Genomic DNA, 22320 nt, shown 5'->3' on the forward strand with positions numbered 1-22320 from the left:
TAAATATTACTTGCACTTTGTGTATACAGAAGTTCAATTATTATTAAATATATATATATATTTTTTTAACTTTCCTTTTTGGTTTAAGAGTGTTTCCAACCATAAACTGCCAAATGAGGGATGGGGGAGGGGAGACCATAAAGTCTATAAATAGGCAACTTATTGAAGTCAAACTAATTAAAGCTCCTATGAGATTTTTTTCACGAATCATATCAACATCTAAAAAAACAGGAACAAAAACTTGTAGTGCTATTGAGCCTACAGAAAAAGAGGCCTACTTATGTTGTTGAGAATGCGAATTGATCAACTTTTTAGAAAGTAATCGGTTACTTTTATTAAAATTATAATTAAATGTGTCTATGACTCAGTTATACCACTTTAGGAATTCTATGCTATAGAAAATAAAAACAATAAAATTTAAAAATCAGTAAGCTCTATGTATAAGAATGATTGTAACAATATTAGTAGTTGTGAGAATCGTTTTAAACAACGCAAATATTCATCTAATAGGGAATAGTTAAAAAAAAATCAGAATATAGCTATGAGTTGCTACAAAGAAATTAAAACGAATACATTGATTTATTTTAGTTAGACTCAGTGTTGCCTACCAAAAACTGTATATAGGGAAAGTATATTCCTATGTAACGTAGGATTTGAACACAGTCTTTTAAAAAAACAAAACCACAAAATCTCGAAGGACAAACTATTGAAAGCAAGTCACAAAATCCAGAAACAATAAGGAAAATACTGAACAATCTGTCTATGTAAAAATCAAAACTTCACTACAGCAAAGAAAATAAAAACAAAAAAGTCAAGGTACAGACCTTAAGAAAAACAATTTTGACACTTAAATGCAAATAATCAAATCACAAAATGACCTAGAAGCTAGTAAACACATCATTAAGAAAACCAAAGAAAAATACAAACGGCCAATAAGCATATGTAAATATGTACTATTATAATGTATCAAATAATATGATATTTAATCTAGCACTATAATCATATACAATACCCATGTAAATATACCATAAATGATGTTAATGCCTAAAATTTAATTGTGGTAATTATTGCACAACTCTGTTATGGAATTGAACACTGTATGTGTGTGAATTTTATGGCATGTGAATTCTATCTCAATAGCACTGTTACAAAATGAATGGATTGATATTCTAGTGTTAAATAAGTGATGGCTTTATTTAATACATAAACTAATAATTTCCATGAGATTCCTTAACAAAAATGCAACAGAGATTTCTACATCTCACCCACACTCACCCATTAATTTTTTTTTTCTATTTTCCAAAGGTGGGAGTAAAAAAAGTCACTGCTTTATAAATGAAGAGGTTTCTAGGCAAGACAGAATTGGGAGAGACCTTCCTCTCAGATGGAGTCTCTGGAAAATGCAGAAAGCAAGTTTAAGGTAAGGCAATTTCCCTGGAGAGCTATCAGAAAAAGACCCAATGCTCTTTGTTTATGTACACATACAGGGACATTTCTCTGGATTTTAAAATATCACCTCTTTCTTTATTAACAAAAAGGAATAATACAAAGGAAAAGTTCTGGTCTATAGTCATCCATTAGATAAAATCATCAACAAACAACTTTTGAAACAACAAAATGCCATAAACGTAAAACACAATAAAATTATTTTTTTGATTAGTAAATACTCTCAGTGACTCAGTTAAGAGTTCAGCAAAATAGCCTTGGATGAAGACCCCCATAGCCAGGAGGATGGAGTTGATGTTCCCTTCAGTCCACCAGGAGGGCTTCTCAGAACTGTTCTTCAGCTTCTACCTCAGGCCTGCGTCCCCTTCTGTCATCAGCTTGGACCTTTTTATTGCAATGAGCCAAATAAGCAGTAAGCCTTCCTGAGACATCCCTGACACTCTTCAGGATTATCTGAAACAAACAAATGTAAACAAAGTGTAATAAAACAAGGAAAATAGAAGTCTTATTCAACTGTCACTGTCTGTTCCTTGTGAATGTAGTACTGATTACCATAGCGTGATCACAACCACTTCTAAGAGTTAGAAGAACCCCTGAGAACATAAACATAAATATTATTATATAAAGACCAGACAGCTGTTGTATGACATTAAGTTCAATAAACAAAGTCAAAAAGGATAAATGATAAGTAGGAAACATTTGCATACTATATCACAAAGGTTTAATATACTCAATATACAAGTCTCTGAGATAGGAAAGCAAAGACTGCCCACAATCCCATGTAAGCATGCTGGAGATATGAATAAACAGTTCAAAGGAAAAAAAAAAAAAAACGGCAAGAGGATCTTCACCTCACCAAAAAAAAGTTCACATTAAAAATATTCTGAGATGCCAGTTCTTATCTATGAGTGGCAGCAACACTCTGTTTAGGTGTGCCCGTCTACACACAAATCTACTGTTCACTCCTCCAAGGAATCTGCAAATAAAAATTACTTCACAAGTTGATTTATAAGTGCAAAAAACCACCCACATATAACAATATATGTTGTAATAAATTCAAATACTGTTAGTATGTAAACAGTATTTAAATTTTTAAAAAATGATTAGTATTTGCTGGTGTGCTATAATTCCTCCCTCAGAGATACCTCTTGTTAGAAGTTCCAGGTGTATATGTTTTATGATTCTTTTCTATGATTAGCCAGCACACAAACACACATACACACATATTCATGTATTTTATTTTCCAAAGGTGACATTATACCATACTATATTATTCTGCAAGTGTTTTTTTCCATTTAAACATATCTTGAGCATTTTTCACACCCCGGAATAGAATTTGCTTGTGTTTTTCAACAGCTGCGTGATACTCATTGAACTTACTATAGTTTAAAACACTATGCCTATAGTGATGGAAATTTGTGTCATCTATTATTTTAATTGAAGCCATTTGAAGAGAAAACTGTCATACATATACAATGGTCCAACTTTTACTAATATTTTTACATAACAGGCACCTAGAAGTGAAATTTTTTACTTATTGTCCATGACACCTTTAATATGCTCACCTAAAGCTTTGGAGAGCGGTCATTTTCCCCACACCCTTATCAAGATGGGACATTATTCATACCAAACACTTTTTTTTTTTTTTTTTGCCAATCTAAAAAGTATATAAGCATATCTAAATGTTTTATTTTTATATTTTCTTTTCCCTAATACTGTGTGTGTGTTTCCATTTCTGTGCCAGTGTTCAGGCTGTAAATAAAATCCTACTAACGACCAACTAGACACAACCCTGATAAATAGCTCTGCTGTAAAGTTTTTCCCAGTCTCTTTAAACACCGCTAATCACGCTTTTCTTGGTATTCTATAACAGTGGTATAGATTTACCTCTAAAATACATTGTGAAGTTTTTTTGAGTATGAAGCTGATTTCCTAATTCCTTGCTTCTTAATGACTTGTGTTTCAAACATACTAGATGCAAATTCTTGTTTGAGTGACAATGCTAATATTATAGGTTTCTTCTAGCTCGACTGGTGCAAAGAATATATTGCCTGGGACTTAGACACTAGCAGCAGCTTTAGAATACAAAAAATCCTTATTTTAAAATAAACATAAATGAATTACTCATTACTCACATGTACAACAGGAGTGGGTTTAGTTCACAGGAAAATTCCCAGGACAGTCAGAGTGGTCACAAAAAGACAATATCATTATTTGACAAAGTACAGATAGTGCTCTGCACATGTTATTGTCTTTTTATGACCATCCTGACCGTCCTGGGAACTTGGGAGGTAGAAAGAATTAGTTAATATGTCCGTAAGTGGTGAAAACCTGTTAGATACTCTTGGAGTCCAGAAAGCATGATTTATTCACCTTTCTAAGTACCAGTTTACTGTGTGAATAAGCAAGGTCATATGGTTTAGTGGTCTATCTATAAAAGATTATTATTTCAATGCGCTCACCTGAAACAGCAATGTGATAGTTGGGAAAATTAGGGGACAGGTACTTAGGCAAGAAATTGAACGAATGTCTCATTTAAACTTTACAAAACTTTTACAACCTTTAAATAACTAATTGTGATAAACAATAGACATTATCAGCACAATGCCTAGAATAAGGATTCTATAAAAAACAACTACTCTCTTTACTGTTATCATCATCAAAAATCCTGCAACGCTGAGGCTCCTGGCTCTCTTCAGTTTTTTTTCTACCACATGTAGAATAAAATCTAATGTCTTGTTATGGCTTAGATGGCCCTGCATATTCCCGCTTCTAGCCACCTTCCAGACCTTGTTTCTTGTCACTCTCCCACTTGCTCCTCATGCACCAACCTCACTCTGGTTGTGAGATTCGTCCATGCTGTTGTGTGTAACTGTAGTTCATTCAATATCTTGCTCTACCGTATTCCACTGCTAATATATTGCAATTGATCCAATGTACTGTTCATGGATATCTGGGTATTTTTGCTCTCAGGGCTCTCTGGTTTGATATAACTCTAACTAGCCTCTTGGAATTAGTCTCATCTGACCCTGTTATTTTCTATCATGTACAAATCCTTAATGAACACACGTGATAAATGTAGTAATATGCAGATTGCTTAATCTGATACCTCAATGCATTATCCCATAAGAGTCGGTGGGAATTTTATATTCTATGGAGACACTGACAGACTTTCATGAAGATGTTTAGGTGGAGAGTATGAGGACAGAAAGAAGTAAGAGACATCAGGGGCATTAGTAATCATGAAGAAAAAACTGCTCTTTAAAGGTATGAAGAGAATTTTTGTGTCTTGAAAAAGATAAAGTTGACAAACCTCCCCACTGTCTTTCTCCTACCTTAGATCTCTATGGTTAATTTCATTGAAATTGAACTGACGGTGCTCGAGTTCACATCCATGTTTGCACTTTTGCACAGAAATTTTTGAAAGAAGCCAAGATTGTCTTACCATCCAGTTTTAAGGAGCTTTCTCTCCCTCTCTCCTTCTCTAATGACTTCTCCTGGGAATTGATGTAGATACACTTGGTGAAGAGGATGCTGGAACTATTACAGCTGGTCAGGAAAAAAAAATCATAAAGGTAGTCAGGGAGCTAATACAAAGAGCAAAATGATGGAGGAATGATGGCTAGTTTATATTATCATGATACCCTTGCCAAACTTGAGTGTCCTCCAAAGATAAAAGTGTCATCTGAAAAACTAACTAACTTATGGCCTATTAACACACATTGCCTTATGGAGTTTCTTGCATATTTCTTGCTTATCTGAGAATAATCCAGTCTAGAAATTGAGTTCTAAACATAAACTTAGAGATTATCTACTGTAAACTAATTTTGGAAGAGAGAAAATAGCACAGAACCATTTTCCTTTTGGGAAGGAATTCTTGAATTTCTGAAAAATTAGAGAACTGGGAAAGAAGAAGGCTTGTCCCAGAGTTTGTGAATTGGGTGAGGAGTGAAGCCTGGAAATGTTCTGAAGGTTATGCTTCTTGCTTCTCTTTTTCTTTTCAGAAAACTGGAGGTTTTGCAGTGAGCCTAGAGTAAATAGTCTTTTTTTCATCCACCCCGGGGAGTGCCCTTTAAAACAGGACTGAAAAGTGAGGAACGAACACTAAGGTGCTGCAACAATTCCTAAAAGTTTAGATAGAGAGATGATCTATTTCTCCTATGCCCCAGGGCACACACTAGGAGAACTTCGTCCACAGGAAGTATGTGCCTGTGAGAGACTCCTGTCCTGCAGGATTCCCTTCAGCACAGGTCAACACAAAAACCCAACCCAAAATCTCTTGTGCACAATTCCCAAGGAGTGCTAACTAATCAGAACCAAAGGCTTTGATGTTTGGCAATAGCAGAGACAAAAAACAGCAGATGTTGTGGGAATGGTCATTTTTAAATAACAATGTAAAAATAGATAGTCACAAACATAGCACACTCAAAGCCTATAAACACAGTACTTCCTACAATTATGCCATTTAGCTATGAAAAGAGCAAAACAAGCCTCAGCACATATTTTCTCTTTCTAATTCTCTACTCCCCTCCGTCAGCCCCCCAAGCAACATGTATAACCTGAAGACACCTAGGAATTCTCTCTCATGGTATCTCTTACCTGGAATGTTGTTACCTACCTGGAATGTCTTCCTCGTCGTCAGTAACATTCTCCAGAATCCACTCTTTAGAAACACAAACATCGGCAAGAAAGTTGGTAGAGAGAGCAGCTCACCCACTCCTCCTCCACCAGCTGAGGCCAGACTGGCCCACGCAAGATCATCTTGCTTTTTCCTCTGGTTTACACACTTTCCCAGAGCCTGGCTGGCCATAGTTCTATACTTGTAAAAATCACTTTGTCTCTCCCCACCCCCAATCCTCCTTCTCAACAGGAACCCAGAACCAGGGTTTTATAGACTAAAGCAAGCAAGGTTTTTCTTCAGCAAGTGAATTGCTTCAGGATACATACCATTATCATTTTTAGTTGATGGCATCTGCAATTATTTAAGAGAAAATACTATGAGGATCAGATATGCTGTGATTTTTAGTTATGTCTATTGTTCTCTTGATGACTTTAGAAAATCAGATGGGGACCAGTGATTCAAAGGTCAACTACCCCAGAAACTAGTGCAGAGGACACTTTTGGAAAAGGCAAGAGCTTTTCTTGCATGACGTACCTTTAAAGTCTACTTAGACTGGAAATTACACAATCCTTAATCCAAGGAGGAAAATGAGCTGAATTGAAAAGTCTCTTACCACACAGTTTATAATGAATGTTGTCAATTAAAAATGTCCTAGTGTGTCAGGTATCAGCTGATAACAGTCCCCTATTCAATGCCATTTCCACCAAGGAAATTGTATATGTCTCACACAATATAAATTGTCAAATTATTATATCTAAATTTGATTGGAAATGAAAGAAATCAGGAAAGCAACATTTCTATATAAGAAAAAGAAAATTAGCCTTACATTCAAAGTGTCTGGGTCCTCTTCATGTACATCTTCAATGTGTAATGGATCTTCAAGTACACAGCGTGGGGTAGCTAGGAGGACACAGAGTAACCTTCAGCACATTGGTGGCTGGTGGCTATGAATTATCTGAAGAGCACTGCTTGGTGTAGAGAAGGGCTAGAATGTGTGGATGTGGTGGGTTAAGCAGCAGGGATTGATCTGCTGCTGGGCTGTCCTCCCAGGTGGAAGAAGGATGGCAAAGGAGAGGAGCAGGAAAGAAATGAGACACAGAGGCCCTGTTCTTGTACTAAAGTACCAGATACCCTCCCACAACCAGGCACATCACGCCAGTGAGGGCCTGCCTGGGGACCCGAAGTACGGATCCAGGGACCAGGCACTCCCCACAACCAGGCACACCACCAGCACAAAGAAGCATGCCAAAAACACCACATCCATGTGGGTGGCCTGCCACAGCCATCACAATAACCATGGCCACCACGAAAGCAGCTAGATGCCACTAGTACCACGCAGATTGTTCACCAGTCACTGGAGTCCATTGACACAAGGAGAGTCACCAACAGAGATAAAGAAAAGAAGAGGATGTCTCTCTCCACAAAGCCCATTTCAGAGTGACAGAAGAAACATCTGCTCTATAATGATATTGGGGGACCTGATCACACCTCTCAGCACTGGACAGATCATCTAGGCAACAAATCAACAGAGTAACCGTTATTCTTTCAGAGGGAGAGAAGAAATCTAGGGTAATTAGGGGGAGGGATGGAGAGGGGGATGGGGAGAGATTCAACAAGGGGCTTAAAGAATAATTATGATTTGTAACTATATATATGCTAGTAATATTGATTTGATCAACATATATCAATGTTGAATCCAAGAAATATGTATAATCAATGTTGATTCAATAAAGATTAAAATAAATAAATAAATAAAGGTATCATAAAGCAACATTGATGGAGGTTGGATGTGTTGTCCCCTCCAAAACTCATGTGGAAATTTGATCCCCAATGTGGCAGTGTTGGAAACTGATTGAGTCATGGGGGCGGATCCCTCATGAATGGATTAATGCTCTCCCTGGGGGAGGAGGGGTAGTGAGTGAGTTTTCCTCTTTTAGTTCCCACGAGACCTGATTGTTTAAAGAACCCTGGCACCTTCTCTCTCTCTCTTGCTTCCTCTCTTGCTTCCTCTCGCCATGTGATCTGCTTGTACCCACCGGCTGCCTGCTGCTTTTCCACCATGAGTTGAAGCAGCCTGAGGCCCACGCCAGATGCAGCTGTCCCAGAATTGTAAGCCAAATAAACCTCATTCCTTTATAAATTACCCAGTCTCAGGTATTTCTGTTATAGCAGTACAAAACGGACTAAAACAAACATGAAATTGTCAATCTAAAATGGTACTAACATTCACACTAATTTTCAATGGCAGAGTCTCATCATTCTTCCCACTTGTTTTGAAACTCATCTAGAAAGTTGGCCCACATACTTACAGCCAACTGATCTTCAATAGAGGGGCAAAGAACATACACTGGGGAAAGAACAGCCTTGCTATTGAAATAGAGCTCCCTATACCCTCATAACATACACTATCTGCTTCTGTAGAATTGCTTGCTTAACCTAAGTAACTCCATTTTGCCCCGTCTGACTTGCAGACTACCCCCCCCTTCTGCATGAGAAACCGCTGACCTTCCCATAGAAACAAAAAACAATTGCACAGAAACAGGAGCCATACACAGTGAATTATTACATGGGAACAGGAACCATACACAATGAAAACTTGTATGCTTGATTGTTCAAATGGCTCATTCTCAGCCTCTGTGACCTAACTCCCTAGCTTGTTTTGTGCACCTATACAAACCCATGTGCCAATAGGATGTAGTTTTTGTCTTTAAAAATCCCACAAGACCAAAGCCTGAGGCTGTTCTTCCTTGGTCGCTCCTTGGGAGATGGTCGCTGGCCAGCTGGAGTGAATAAATTGCCCTTTTCTGCACAAGTGGCATGTAAGTGCATTTCTTGTGGGAGGGTGCCGCACAACACTATGTACTGGCAAGGAACTTGGCTTCCTTGTTTCCATGCCCTAGGACTTTGTGGAAGTTGGAACTTAGGAGTTGTGAACCAGAGTATTTGGTGGAATAAATTTCTAAGCAGTAAAGCATTAAGGAAGCTGCATGGCTGCTTGCAACAGCCTACGCTGAATTATGGCAGCAAAGGCATGACAAAAAACCAGAATTTAAAAGGAAAGCAGAGCATAAAGATGTGGAAAATTTGTAGCCTGGTCATATGGCAGAGAAGCAGAGAGCATTTTCACTAGAAAAAATGCAATGGTACTAAGAAGATTAGTACAAAAGGAAGGTATTATCAAGAGAAAGGGGATAAAGGCCCTGAAGGCATTGCAGAAGCCTCTGGGGCTAGCCCTTCCATTTCAGGCTCAAAAGTCCAGGGAGATAAAATGGTCTTGCAGAACAGGCCTGAGGTGCCCTCCATGGGCCCGCTGCCCAGGGCCATCTCGTGATGCTGCTTACTGCATCCATGCTGCTCCAGCTTTGGCTAAATTGGCCCCAGGTGCGGCTGGACCCACAGCTTTGGAAGATACAAGACAGAAGCCTTGGCAGCATCCATGTGCTGTTATGTCTGCAGACTCACAGAATGCCAGAGCTGTGAAGGCTTGGGAGCCTCCACCCCAATTTCAAAGGATGTATGGAAAAGCCTGGGGACCCAGGAAGAAATCTGTCATAAGGGTGGAGTCACCACACAGAGTCTTCACTAGAGCAATGTTGAGTGGAAATGCTGGGTCTGAGTTGCAGCAGAGAAACCTCATTAGCATCATGCTTAGTGGAGCCATGAGAGCAGGACCTCCATGGAGACCCCAGACTTGTGGAGCTACCAGAGTGGAAAACCAGCCTGGGAGAGCTGAAGTGTGGCCTGAGGCCCGGAAAGCCATAGAAGCACAGCTTCCCAAGTACTTGGGGATCCAGTCCCCACACCAGTATGCAGAGGAGGTTGAACATGGAGTCAAGGTATCTGATTCACCAACTTTGAGACTGAATACCTTCTCTGCTGGGTTTCAGACTTGTTTGGGACCTGTTATTTCCACCCCCCCCCCGCCGCCCCTTTTTGGCCTATTTCTCCTTTTCTGAATGGCAATATGTACCTTATGCTTGTCCCACCATTGTATCTTGGAAGTAAATAACTTGTTTTTAATTCACAGATGGAACTTTGAACTTTGGACTTTTGAGTTGAAATAAGTTAAGTCTTTGGGAATGAAATGAATGAATTTGTATGTGAAAAGGACATGAGCTTTGGGGGCCAGGTGTAGTGGATTGAATTATATCCCCCCAAAACTCATTGAAGCTTAAATTGAAGCTTAATACCAAGTTTATGTATTAGAAACTTAGCTCCCACTGTGACTGTTAAGAGGGTGGGAAATCCTATTATGGTAATTGAAAGGTGGAGCCTTGAAGAGGTGATTGGATTGTAGGACCGTTGAGTAGTAAATGGATTAAAAGTGCTGGTCAGGGGTGTGGTTCTGAGGGCTTTAAAAGAAGTGAGAACAGAGTCTGTCCTTCTCCCTCTCTCTCTCTGCTCTCTCTGCTTCCACCATCCTGCAATGTGAGACCCCTGGGTCATGGTCGCCACCACCAGATGGACTTTGGACTTGCCAGCCTCAGAAAACTGTAAGCAAAAAATTTCGGTTTTCTTATAAATCCCCCAGTTCTGTGTATTTTGTTATAAGCAACAGAAACGGACTAATACAAGCTATCTTTTTTTCCTTATTGGCTATGAATATTCATGAGATACAAAGCTGATTGTCACCCCTTGTGCCCAAGATGTGAAGGCCAGATTCATATTGGCAGCATACCCATTAGCACTCATTGCATTTGTACCCCATGTCAACCACCCAATTATCCCCAACCTCCCACCCTCTCCACCTTTCCCCCCCCTCCACTTTGTAGCCCAAGGTATGCTCTCTCCCTCTGCAAGTCCAATGCACTACTGTGGGCTTTCTTTCCTTCCTTCCTTCTCAACTCCCACTTGTGACTGAGCAAATGCAGTATTTATCCCTCCGTGCTTTGCTTATTTCACTGAACCTAAGTTTCTCCAGGCTCATCATGTTGTTGCAAATTGGAGAATTTTGTTCTTTTTTATGGCAGAGTAGTATTCTATGGTGTACATATACTACATTTTCCTTATCCAATCATCCATCAATGGATATGTAGGTTGATTCCATGTCTTGGCTATTGTAAACAGCTGCAATGAACATGGGAGGGCAGGTATCCCTTCAACATGATGATTTCCATTCCTCTAGGTATATACCCAGAAGTGGGATTGCTGGATTGTATGGAAGATCTATCTGTAATTGTCTGAGAAACTTACATACCGTTTTCCACAGTGGTTGCACTAATTTAGTCCCACTAACAGTGCAGGAGCATTCCTTTCTCTCCACACCATTGCCAGCATTTGTTATTCACTGGTTTTTTGTTGTTTTTTTTTATTATAGCCAGACTAACTGGGGTGAGGTGGTATCTCAATTTAGTTTTAATTTACATTTCCCTGATGACTAGTGATGTTGAGCATTTTTTCATGTACCTGTTGGCCATTTGTATGTCTCCTTTGAAAAATGACTATTCAGCTCCTTTGCCCGTTTCTTAATTGGGTTATTTGGTCTTTTTTTTTTTTTTTTAACCGTGTAATTGCTCAAGTTCCTTCTATATTCTGGATATTAATACCTTTTCAGAGGCATAGTTAGCAAAAATTTTCTCCTATTCTCTAGGTTGTTGCTTCACTCTGTTGATTGTTTCCTTTGCTGTGCAGAAGCTTTTTAGTCTGATATAGTCCATTTGTTTATTTTTTCTTTTGCTGTTTGTGCTTTTGGGCTCATGTTCATAAATTCTGTGCCCAGACCTTGTTCCTGAAGTGTTTCACCTATATTTTCCCTTAGTAATTTTGCAGTTTCAGATCTTATAAAGTCTTTAACCCATTTTGAGTTGATTTTAGTAAATGGTGAGAGGTGCATATCTAGTTTCATTCTTCTGCATGTTGGTATCCAATTTTCCTAGCACCAATGTGTTGAAGAGGCAGTCTCTTCCCCAATGTAGATTTTTGTTACCTTTGTCCAATATCAGATGACTATAAGCCTGAGGGGTGATTTCTGCATTCTCAATTCTGCTCCACTGGTCTGAGTGCCTTTTTTTAAAATCCCACTACCATGCTGTTTTGGCTACCTTAGCTTTGTAGTATAATTTGAAGTCAGGTAGTGTTATTCCTCTGGCTTTTTTTTTTTTTTTTTGCACAGGATTGCTTTGGCTATTTGGGGTCTTTTGTTGTTCCATATGAAGGGTAAGATTTTTTTTTTCCATTTCTGTGAAGAATGTCATTGGTATTTTAATGGGGATTTAATTGAATCTTTACATCACTTTGGGTAGTATAGACATTTTCACAATGTTAATTCTTCCAATCCAAGAACATGGAATGTCTTTCCATCTTTTTGCGTCTTCTTTAATTTCTTTCAGAAGTGGTTTGTAGTTCTCTTTGTAGAGATCTTTCACCTCCTTGGTTAGATCAATCCCTAGGTATTTTATCTTTTTCGTGAGAATTGTAAATGGGCTTACTTTATTTCTCTTTCTGTTAGTTCATTATTTGAGGATATAAATGCAACTGATTTAGGGGCATTTATTTGTTATCCTGTAATGGTACCGAAGTTTTTGACCTGCTCTAGGAGTTTTTGGTAGAATCTTTAGGTTTTTCTATATGTAGTATCATGTCATCTGCCAATAGAGACAGTTTGACATCATCTTTTCTAATCTGGATTCCCTTTATTTCTTTCTCTTCCCTGATTGCTCTGGCTAGTACCTCCAATACCATATTAAATAGAAGTGGTGAGATTGGGCATCCTTTTCTTGTTCCTGTTCTTAAGGGAAAGGCCCTCAGTTTTTCCCCATTCAGAGTGATACTGGCAGTGGGCTTGTCATAAATGGCTTTTATTGTGTTGATATACTCTCCTTCTATACCGAATTTGTTGAGAGTCTTTATTATGAAGGGATGTTGAATTTTGTCAAATGCTTTTTCAGCATCTGTTGAGATAATCATGTGGTCTTTTCCTTGAGTTTGTTGATGTGATGTATCATATTTGTTGACTTTCGTATGTTGAACCATCTTTATCCTTGCATTCCTGGGATGAATCCCACTTGATCATGATGTATAATTTTTTAATGTGTTGCTGTATTCTGATTGCTAATATTTTGTTGAGGATTTTTGCATCTATGTTCATCAAGGATATTGGCCTGTAATTTTCTCTTTTTGTTGTGTCTGTATCTGGTTTTGGTATTAGAGTTATGTTGGCCTCATAGAATGAGTTTGGGAGAGTGGCTTCTGTTTCAAATTTTTAGAATAGTTTGAGGAGAATTGGTATTAATTCCTCTATGAAAGTCTGATAGAATTCAGGTGTAAAGCCACCTGGACCTGGGTATTTCTTTGTTGGAAGATTGCTGATTACTGAATCAATCTCATTGCTTATTACTGGTCTGTTCAGGTTTTCTATCTCTTCTTGGTTCAGTCTGTGTAGTTTGTATGTGTCCAGAAATTTCCATGTCCTCTATGTATTCATATTTGTTGTCATACAGTTCTTTATAATAATCTCTAATGATTCTTCATATTTCTGTGGTATCAGTTGTAACATCTACCTGTTCATTTTTGATTTTTTTATTTGTGTCTTCTCTCCAATTTTTTTTTTTTTTTGTTAACCTAGCTAATGATTTGTCTATTTTATTTATCTTCTTGAAAAACCAACTTTTTGTTTCATTGATCTTTTCTATTGATTTTTAGGTCTCTATTTCATTTAGTTCTGCTCTGATATTAATAATTTCTTTCTGTCTACTGCCTTTAGGTTTGGATTGTTGTCCTTTTTCAAGTTCTTTGAGGCATAGTGTTAGGTCATTTATTTGAAGTCTTTCTGTTGTTTCCATGTAAGCATTTATTGCAATAAGTTTCCCTCTTAGTACTTCTTTTGCTGTATCCCACAGATTTTGGTATGATGTATCTTTATTTTCATTAGTTTCAAGAAATTTTTTGATTTCCTGTTTAATTTCTTCTTGGACCCATAGGTCATTCAGGAGCCTATTGTTTAGTTTCTGTGTATTTTTATAGTTTCCAGAGTTTTGCTTATTGTTTATTTCCAATTTTAGTCCACTTTGGTCTGAAAAGATACTTGGAATGATTTCAATTTTTAAAAATTTGCTGAGACTAGATTTTTGACCTAATATGTGGCCTATCCTGAGAATGTTCTATGAGCTGATGAGAAGGAAGTATATTCTTTAGTCGTTGGGTGAAATGTTCTGCATATATCTGCCAGATCCAGTTGGTTTAAGATTTAGATTAAATCCTGTGTCTCTTTATTGACTTGTTGCCTGGAACATCTGTCCCGTACTGAGAGAGGGGTGTTCAGATCACCCAGTATTATCATATTAGGGCCTATTTCTTTCTTTAGGTCTAAGAGTGATTGCTTTATATATCTGGGTGCTCTAGCATTGGGTGAATACATATTTATGATTGTTATCTCTTCTAGCTGGACAGATCCTTTTATCATTATATAGTGGCCTTCTTTGTCTCTTTTTATGTTTTTTGGTTTAGTCTATTTTGTCTGATATAAGAATAGTACTCCTGCTCGTTTTTGATTTCCATTTGCATGGTATATCTTTTTCCATCCCTTCAACTTTTAGTCTGTGTGTGTCTCTATAGGTGATGCGGATCTCTTGAAGACAGCATCTACATAGGTATAGCTTTTTAATCCAATCAATCAGTCTGTGTCTTTTCAATGGGGAGTTTAATCCATTCACATTTAGGTAGTTATTGACAGGTATTGTTTAATTCCTGTCATTTAACTGCTTCTTGTTTAGATGTTTTAAATATCTTTTTTTTTTTTTTTTTTTTGTCTTTTTCGTGACCGGCACTCAGCCAGTGAGTGCACCGGCCAGTCCTATATAGGATCTGAACCCGCGGCGGGAGCGTCACTGCGCTCCCAGCGCCACACTCTCCCGAGTGCGCCAGGGGCTCGGCCCTTAAATATCTTTTGATCATTATTTTCCCTTTCATTTCTCTTCTTCATTCTTAGTTGGAAATTTAAAGTGGGATGATTTAGCTTCTTCCTCTTTCTTGCTGGCGTTTTTGTTTTAACAGTGGGTTTTGCTCTTTCTTGTGTATTTATGATAGATATCATTATTATTCAGATTCCAGATGAATGATTCTCTTAAGAATTTCTTGCAGGGCTGGTCATGTGGTGGTGAACTCCCACAACTTGTGTTTGTCTGGGAAATAGACTGTTTCTCCCTCATTTCTGAAGGAGAGCCTTGCTGGGTAAAGAATTCTTGGCTGGCAAATTTTAAAATATATATATTTTGAATATATCATTCCACTTTCTCCTGGCTGTAGGGTTTTGGTTGAGAGGTCTGCTGTTAGTTTGATGGGGGCTCCCCTGTAATTGCCTTTATGCTTTTCTCTTGCTGCTTTTAGAATTCTCTCATTGTCTTTGAGCTTTGCAAATTTAACTATAATGTGTCTTAGGGAGGATCTTTTTTTGGATTGAATCTGTTTTGAGACCTTTGAGCTTCCTGGATCTGAAGGTCTATATCTCTCCATACACCTAGAAAGTTTTCTGTTACTATTTCCTTGAATAGGTTTTCCATACTTTTTCCTTTCTCCTCCCCTTCTGGAATACCCACAATTTGGATGTTAGAGCAGTTGAGGTTGTCTGCTATCGCTCTTAGGTTTTCCTCATTATTTTTAATTCTTTTTTCCTTTTTTTTGTCTGCCTGAGTTATTTTGAAAAGACCATCTTCAAGATCTGAAGTTCTTTCTTCTGCTTGTTCTACTCTGCTGCTCAAGCTCTCTGTTGTGTTTTTATTCATTGAGTGAATCTTTCACTTCCAGGAGTTCTGCTACACTCCATTTTAAGGTATTAATCTCTTTGTAAATTTTCTCCTTCATATTCTGGATATTTTTTCTTGTTTCATTGTGTTTGCTGAGTCTTCTTTTATTTCTTCAAGTTTTCTTAAGATGATTGCTCAGAATTATTTTTCAGACATTTCAAGGATTCCCTTTTCTGAAATTTGAGCATTACTGTATTCCTTCAGTGGTGTCATATCTTCTTGTTTATTTGTAGTTCTAGTATTTTTTGTTGGCGTTTGGTGATTTGGTAGAGGGTTTTCTTCTTCTGTTACACTGAGGTTGGCTATGAGGATAAAGATTTCTTCCTCTATTTGCAGGCTTTACTAGTGACTCTTCTTATATCAGTGTAGTTGAGTGAGCAGTAGGTTACCTGTGGAGAGGCCCTGGCTGCTACTGTGGTGGTGAATTGTCTTTGCTTGACAGTAGGTGTGGTGGTGGCTATATTACACCACTTTGGGTCTTATTCCGCTTTCTGTGGCTATAGAATGAGCCTCCAGCACTGCACAGAACTCCTTGGCTCACCTCAGCAGGGAAGGCCATGGGCGCTTGCATTTCCCTCCGGGTCCAAGGAGGGAGGAGGGGTCACCCACACCACACGGGTCTCCTCAGCTCACCTCAGCCCAAGCTATCTTTTAAGGTGTGTCCATGAGGGTGCTTCCAGCAGAGATTAATAAGAGAGCCTGAGTAGACTGGTTGGGAAAGACCTGCCTTCAATGTGGGTGGGAGCCATCCAATCCACTGGGGGCCAGGAGACAGACAACAAAAGACAGAGAAAAAAGGTGAAGCTCTCTCTATCTGCTGGAGCTGGGATACACTCTTCTAAGTATATTCTGTAAGTGGACATCAGAGCTCAAGACTCTTTAGCTTTGGGTTCCAGGACTTACACCAAGGACACCATTGGCTTCCCTGGCCTTGAGTCCTTTGGACTTGGACTGAGCCACACTATTGGCATCCAGTTTGCAGATGGCCTACTGTAGGACTTTTCTTCACAATTGCATGAGTCAAGTACCCTGATAAACCCCCTCTCATACATTTACAACATATCTTATGGACTCTGGAGAACCCTGACTAATACAGATTTTGGTAGCAGGAGTGGGGTATCCATGTGTAAAAGAATGAAACTAGATCTTTTTGCCTCACCATATTCCAAAATCAATTCAAAATAAATTAAAGATTTAAATATAAGATCTGAAAAAATAAAACTGCCAGAGAAAACACAAGGGAAACACTTCAGGATGTAGGACTGGGCAAAGATTCTATCAATAAGACCCCAAAAGGACAGGCAGCAAATGAAAATAGTAAGCAAATAGGATTATATCAAACTAAAAATCTTCTTCAAAGCAAAGGAAACAATCAACAGAGTGAAAAGACAACCGAGAATGGGAGAAAATGTTTGCAAACTATGCCTTAAGCAAGGGATTAATATCCAGAACATACAAGGAACTCAAATAACTTAATAATAAAAAAAATAATAATCTGAATAAAAAATGAGCAAAGGAACTGAACAGACATTTCTCAAAAGAAGACATACTACTGGCTGAGAGGTACATGAGAAAATGTTCAACATAACCAATCATTAGGAAAATGCAAGTCAAAACTATATTGATATATCATCTAACCCCAGTTAGACTGGCTGTTATTAAAAAGTCAGAGAATAACAAATGCTGGCAAGGATGTGGAGAAAGGGGACCCCTCCTACACTGTTGACGGAACTATACATAAGTAAAATGGTTTCTCTGATTTTTATCTCTTGGGCACAATTCCCAAGGAGTGCTAACTAATCAGAACCAAAGGCTTTGATGTTTGGCAGTACCAGAGACAGAAAAGGACAGAAGGGGGAAAGGTCATTTTTAAATAACAATGCAAAAATAGATGGTCACAAACATAGCACACTCAAAGCCTATAAACACAGTACTTCCTACAATTATGCCATTTAGCTATGAACAGAGCAAAACAAGCCTCAGCACATATTTTCTCTTTCTAATTCTCTACTCCCCTCCCTCAGCCCCCCAAGCAACACGTATAACCTGAAGATACCTAGAAATTCTCTCTCATAGTATCTCTTACCTGGAATGTTGTTACCTACCTGGAATGTCTTCCTCGTCGTCAGTAACATTCTCCAGAATCCACTCTTTAGAAACACAAACATCGGCAAGAAAGTTGGTAGAGAGAGCAGCTCACCCACTCCTCCTCCACCAGCTGAGGCCAGACTGGCCCACGCAAGATCATCTTGCTTTTTCCTCTGGTTTACACACTTTCCCAGAGCCTGGCTGGCCATAGTTTTATACTTGTAAAAATCACTTTGTCTCTCCCCACCCCCAATCCTCCTCCTCAACAGGAACCCAGAACCAGGGTTCTATAGACTAAAGCAAGCAAGGTTTTTCTTCAGCAAGTGAATTGTTTCAGGATACATACCATTATCATTTTTAGTTGATGGCATCTGCAATTATTTAAGAGAAAATACTATGAGGATCAGATATGCTGTGATTTTTAGTTATGTCTATTGTTCTCTTGATGACTTTAGAAAATCAGATGGGGACCAGTGATTTAAAGGTCAACTACCCCAGAAACTAGTGCAGAGGACACTTTTGGAAAAGGCAAGAGCTTTTCTTGCATGACGTACCTTTAAAGTCTACTTAGACTGGAAATTACACAATCCTTAATCCAAGGAGGAAAATGAGCTGAATTGAAAAGTCTCTTACCACACAGTTTATAATGAATGTTGTCAATTAAAAATGTCCTAGTGTGTCAGGTATCAGCTGATAACAGTCCCCTATTCAATGCCATTTCCACCAAGGAAATTGTATATGCCTCACACAATATAAATTGTCAAATTATTATATCTAAATTTGATTGGAAATGAAAGAAATCAGGAAAGCAACATTTCTATATAAGAAAAAGAAAATTAGCCTTACATTCAAAGTATCTGGGTCCTCTTCGTGTACATCTTCAATGTGTAATGGATCTTCAAGTACACAGCGTGGGGTAGCTAGGAGGACACAGAGTAACCTTCAGCACATTGGTGGCTGGTGGCTATGAATTATCTGAAGAGCATTGCTTGGTGTAGAGAAGGGCTAGAATGTGTGGATGTGGTGGGTTAAGCAGCAGGGATTGATCTGCTGCTGGGCTGTCCTCCCAGGTGGAAGAAGGATGGCAAAGGAGAGGAGCAGGAAAGAAATGAGACACAGAGGCCCTGCTCTTGTACTAAAGGTATCATAAAGCAACATGAAATTGTCAATCTAAAATGGTACTAATGTTCACACTGATTTTCAATGGCAGAGTCTCATCATTCTCCCCACTCATTTTGAAACTCATCTAGAAAGTCAGCCCACATACTTACAAGTGATCTTCAACAGAGGTTCCAAGAATGTACACTGGGGAAAGAAGAGCCTCTTCAATAAATGGTTCTGGGAAAATGGGACACACCCATGTAGAAGAATGAAACTAGACCTTTACTCTCTTCATATACCAAAATCAACTCAAAATAAATTAAAAACTTAAATATTAAATCTGAAATTATAAAATTCCTAGAGGAAAACACAGGGGAAACACTCCAGGAAGCAGGACTGGGCAAAGACTATGAATACGACTGCAAAAGCACAAGGAGCAAAAGAAACAATAAACAAATGGGATTATATCAAATTCAAAAATTCTGCACAGGAAAGGAAACAATCGACAGAGTGAAAAGAGAACCCAGAATGGGAGAAAGTATTTGCAAACTGTGCCTCCATCAAATGATTAATATCCAGAATATGCAAGGAAATCAGACTTAATAGTAAAAAAAAATTAATCTGAATAAAATATAAGCAAAGGAACTGCATAGACATTTCTCAAAAAAAGACATACAAATGGCCAACAGGTACAGGAAAAAATGCTCCACATAACTAATCATTAGCGAAATGCAAATCAAAACTATATTAAGATTATCATCTAACCCCAATTAGACTGGCTATTATCAAAAAGTCAGAGAATAACAAATGCTGGCAAGGATGTGGAGAAAGGGGACCCCTCCTACACTGTTGACGGGACTGTAAATTTACATTTAGTAAATCAGTGAGTGTTTGTGGGACTGTAAATAAATAAGTTGCCTTATATGGCTTTGGTTTCAAGGCTTTCCCAGCCACTTTAATTGTGCAGTGTAGGATACTCTAATATATAGAAAACTATGTATTAATTTACAATTATGTCTTTGTTGAATATTTGTTAGAATTTACCTCTAAGGTATTATATGATTTATGATCCTTAGGGAATTGTTTTAATTATTCGTTTATGTCTTCAGTGACTATTGAATTAGTCATACTTTTCTGCTTGAATTTAGACAAGAAACTTAACCCCTTGGCAGGTGAGCTGCATGTAGATGTGATATTCCTGTTTTATGATTAGAGAGTATGTGGATAAATGCAGGTAACTGCTTGAGGCCTGTGTAGAAACTTAAAGGGTGGAATCTTCAGAAGAAGAAATTTGAAGTTTGAGAGCTAAGTTAACCTGGGAAAAATGGCAGTGCACTGCAGATCTGCTATTCATGTTACCTGTCCTAGATTCCAGTAGAGATGCCCAGCTATATTCAGCTGTGATTTAAGGAAAAAGTGTGGCACCTAAAACACAGCAGAGAATGACCATGAGGAAGGCACTGATTGTGACAATGGCAAAGGCAGCTGTAATGAGGCTGTTCACAGGAAGAGCTGAGAGCTACATAGACATCCACACCTTCTGAGCAGTCACAGTTTTCATAGAGGACGTAGCCCAGCCAGGCCACCTTCAGGCCACAAACACACAGTGAATGAACAGTATTATGAGAGACACTTTCCAGAGACCTTACTTGAATACACTGTGATACTCACATGTTTCCAGTGAGGATGGTACTACACCATCTTCTGTTCTAGAGATGAGGACACTAACTCCAGGAGAAGTGGATCCTCCCCGTGACCACAGAGGCGGACCTTGAGCAGTCCATATGGAATCAGGTCATATGCCATCCTTACTCTACACAGTGTTGTCCTCCGGGGCTCTGACTACTGAGTCCCTCTGTCCTGTCTGCTGACCACATGTTAGAGGTGTGGGGTGCACTGGTGAGTAGCAACTTCACATTCTCAGCTTCCAATTCAGTTTCCAGTTCTTGGGAGATTCCCATAAAAAAGCCACGTGGAACAAGTTGCAACTATCATGAGAGCCATGACAACAGATAACCTGAGCATAACCCTATTAGAAAGATCATAGTGACTTCTGGAGAACGTGCTGAATGAACTCCTATCTAAAGAAGGCATGGAGGACAAGGAGGATGGGGTTTGGGAGGTGCCCTTTTGGGAGAGAAAGATATCCTGCATAGGGAGCTACATTTTACTGGAATCAAGAGGTGGCAAAGAATGTTGAGGAGGAGGTGGAGGGAGACAACTGTGAATGGAGCTTTTTCACAATGACCATCTTTTAAGAATCAAAGTAAACTTCTACTTTTCCTGCAACTTAGACAAAACTTTATTGCATAAAGTCAATCTAAATGCAGGATAATGCATTTGTGAAGCTCATACTTCCAGCCCCCAAATGAGGTATTAAAGGAATATGTATCCCCATCCTACAAATTTGTGTTATGTATGTTTGATATGATCTTATAGAAATCAGAACGATGAGGGGATTTTCAAGATGGCGGTGGCTGCGGCAGTTGGCGCGGAGTAGCTGAGGTGGAAAAGGCGGCCACTGGACCTCAGGCAGCCGGGAAACTTGTGGACCTTCCTCTTGCCATCTCTTAAGGGAGGACCGCTGCTGGTGGCCAGTCGTGGGGGCTGACCGCCACTTTGCCCTCGGCAGGAGAGGCTGCCTCATTTACAGGCAACAGCTTTGAAGTATGGAGCAGGAAAAGAACTGTTTCTTAGCTGCAAAAGCGAGTCTCTAAACAGGGAACACGGCGCCAGGGCTGCTGTGGACACAGACAGGATCCCGGAGGCCGGGGCCGTGCTGAAGGCGGCCAGCTGCCGTATTCAGGATTTGAGGTTTCAGGCCGGCATAAAAGAAGATTCCTGGGAAGTGCCCAAGCCGCACCACGGGACTGAGCAAGCAGCCCGAGGCGGCGGGAAACGAGAACGGGGAAGGCGACAAACCAGAGGCAGAGAGTAAGTGCCTGACCTGACACAGCCCTGTGAGTGACCCCTGGCCTGGCCCTGCTCGGCGGGGCTGACGCCCACCCGGCTTCCGCCTGCATCACCGGGCCACTCACCACCCCGGGGCTGCCTCCATTTTCCCAGGTGGTGGTAGCTCCACCCGGCTCGGCTCCTCACTGAGCCTTCCCACTTGCTTGCCCCAGCGCGGGGCTTCCCGGGGCCTGCGGGCTGGCCTCCCCTCCCACTCCCTCCACGGTTCTCTGGTGGGGCTGGTGGCGTGGAGTGTCCCCAGCCAGTGTTGGGAGGACAAGGAAGTACGGGCGGGGCTGACTGTCACTCCACCACACCCTGGACTCCAGCCACCAGTAAACTTCCTGTTACTGGGAGGCAGATACCATCTCT

General features: G+C 39.5%; 1 protein-coding gene across 1 annotated transcript in view; it reads right to left on the minus strand.

The window, feature by feature from the left end:
* Positions 1–1502: 1502 nt before the first annotated feature.
* Positions 1503–22320, minus strand: part of LOC134370775 (uncharacterized) — a 55025-nt gene continuing 34207 nt past the window's right edge. The window contains exons 6-13 of the mRNA XM_063087750.1: positions 18742–18815; positions 18242–18266; positions 17913–17957; positions 6894–6967; positions 6394–6418; positions 6065–6109; positions 4892–4995; positions 1503–1899 (exon numbers count right to left, since the gene is read on the minus strand). Coding sequence (XP_062943820.1) covers positions 4931–4995; positions 6065–6109; positions 6394–6418; positions 6894–6967; positions 17913–17957; positions 18242–18266; positions 18742–18815 — 353 coding nt within the window. The 3' untranslated portion in view covers positions 1503–1899; positions 4892–4930. The remainder of the gene's footprint in view (positions 1900–4891; positions 4996–6064; positions 6110–6393; positions 6419–6893; positions 6968–17912; positions 17958–18241; positions 18267–18741; positions 18816–22320) is intronic.

The sequence above is a fragment of the Cynocephalus volans genome, chromosome 2 (assembly GCF_027409185.1).
Source record: "Cynocephalus volans isolate mCynVol1 chromosome 2, mCynVol1.pri, whole genome shotgun sequence".
Taxonomy (NCBI): Eukaryota; Metazoa; Chordata; class Mammalia; order Dermoptera; family Cynocephalidae; genus Cynocephalus; species Cynocephalus volans.